The sequence below is a fragment of the Gossypium hirsutum genome, chromosome A03 (genome assembly GCF_007990345.1).
Source record: "Gossypium hirsutum isolate 1008001.06 chromosome A03, Gossypium_hirsutum_v2.1, whole genome shotgun sequence".
Classification (NCBI taxonomy): Eukaryota; Viridiplantae; Streptophyta; class Magnoliopsida; order Malvales; family Malvaceae; genus Gossypium; species Gossypium hirsutum.
In genome coordinates, this window is record NC_053426.1 from 64,202,370 (window position 1) to 64,203,595 (window position 1,226).

General features: G+C 36.4%; 1 protein-coding gene across 1 annotated transcript; it reads left to right on the top strand.

The window, feature by feature from the left end:
* Positions 1 to 352: 352 nt before the first annotated feature.
* On the top strand, positions 353 to 932 carry LOC107887885 (serine/threonine-protein phosphatase 7 long form homolog). Its single transcript, XM_016812103.1, has 2 exons — positions 353 to 412; positions 495 to 932. Exons 1-2 carry the CDS (start codon positions 353 to 355, stop codon positions 930 to 932), a joined length of 498 nt encoding a protein of 165 aa, XP_016667592.1.
* The last annotated feature ends 294 nt before the right edge of the window (positions 933 to 1,226 follow it).

The following is a 1,226-nucleotide window of genomic DNA, read 5'->3' on the forward strand; positions in this document are numbered from 1 at the left end:
TTCCTTGATGACCAGTAAAACGTGCCCACGTCAGCATGCTTTAGTAAAGCGCTTCCACGTAGGTGTACTTTTTCCCGTAGTCCAACGGTCAACTTAAATGGCTATTTGAACTAACAGTTGGACCCCAACGATAAAAAAAAAGTATAAACCCCCCACACACATTTCTTACACACAATTCTTACAATTCTCTCCTAAATCTCTCAAAAATCTCAAAAACCTCTCAAATAGTCTCTTAAATTATTTTCCTAAATTCTATTTTTATCTAAAGTATTATTTTTATTATTTTTATTAGTAATTTCAAGAAATAACATTTTTATTAAAAATTTGTTCGCGTTCAATTATATATTTAACAATGGTTGGGTCTCTAATCTTCCTTGATAACAAGCACATCTCTGTTAACCAATTGCAAATGGTAAGAATAAATTTTAATAATATTTTTTTTAGTTCATAGTTATAATTGAACTTAATATATTTTATAACTTTTATGTAAATAGGTGGAGGATCGAATTTTACAATGCCATATTCATAATCTACCTGGTCCTCCATCACCGTTGATTGAAACATACCTGAGGGAAACCAGTTCTTTGCATGTGACCCTTGTAGGCTGGGCGTGTAAGTTAGACCTGAAACTTATAAGTGTGTTGGTGGAGAGGTGGAGACCCAATACGCATACATTCCATCTTCTATGCGGTGAGTGTACTATACAGTTGGGGTTACCTGTGGACGTGTTGGTAGTTAGTGGGTTTGTTCAATCTCTTGATTGGGGAACCATATATTACGATCTTTTGGGTGTGGTTCTAGAGACGATTTACGGAGGTCAGATCAAAATGGTTTGGCTACAAAATAATTTTGCGGAGCTGGCAGAGGATTCTACTCAAGAGAGAAATGCTACGCTTAGGTGTACATCTTTCAGATTATCGGGGGTGTTCTGATGCCGGACAAGTCATGAAACCTTGTACATCTAAGGTGGCTGCTGAAACTCATCGATTTTAAAGGAGTTGGCAAACTTAGTTGGGGGTTCGCCATGTTGGAAGCATTGTACCGGGAGATGTGTTAGGCAATGAAACAAGAAAAAAATAAAAAATGGTGGTTGCCTTTTACTACTACAATCCTGGGCTTGGTACCGCTTTCCATTTTTATGTCCTCGAGTGGACTATCCGTATGCATTCTTACTCGTAACAAGGTAATATTTAGTAGATATTACCATTATTAAATTGATTTAAAAT

Coding starts and splice junctions, on each gene's coding strand:
- LOC107887885 (XM_016812103.1), top strand. CDS start 353: ATGGTTGGGTCTCTAATCTTCCTTGATAACAAGCACATCTCTGTTAAC. Junction 413..494: donor CTGTTAACCAATTGCAAATG/GTAAGAATAAAT, acceptor TTATGTAAATAG/GTGGAGGATCGAATTTTACA.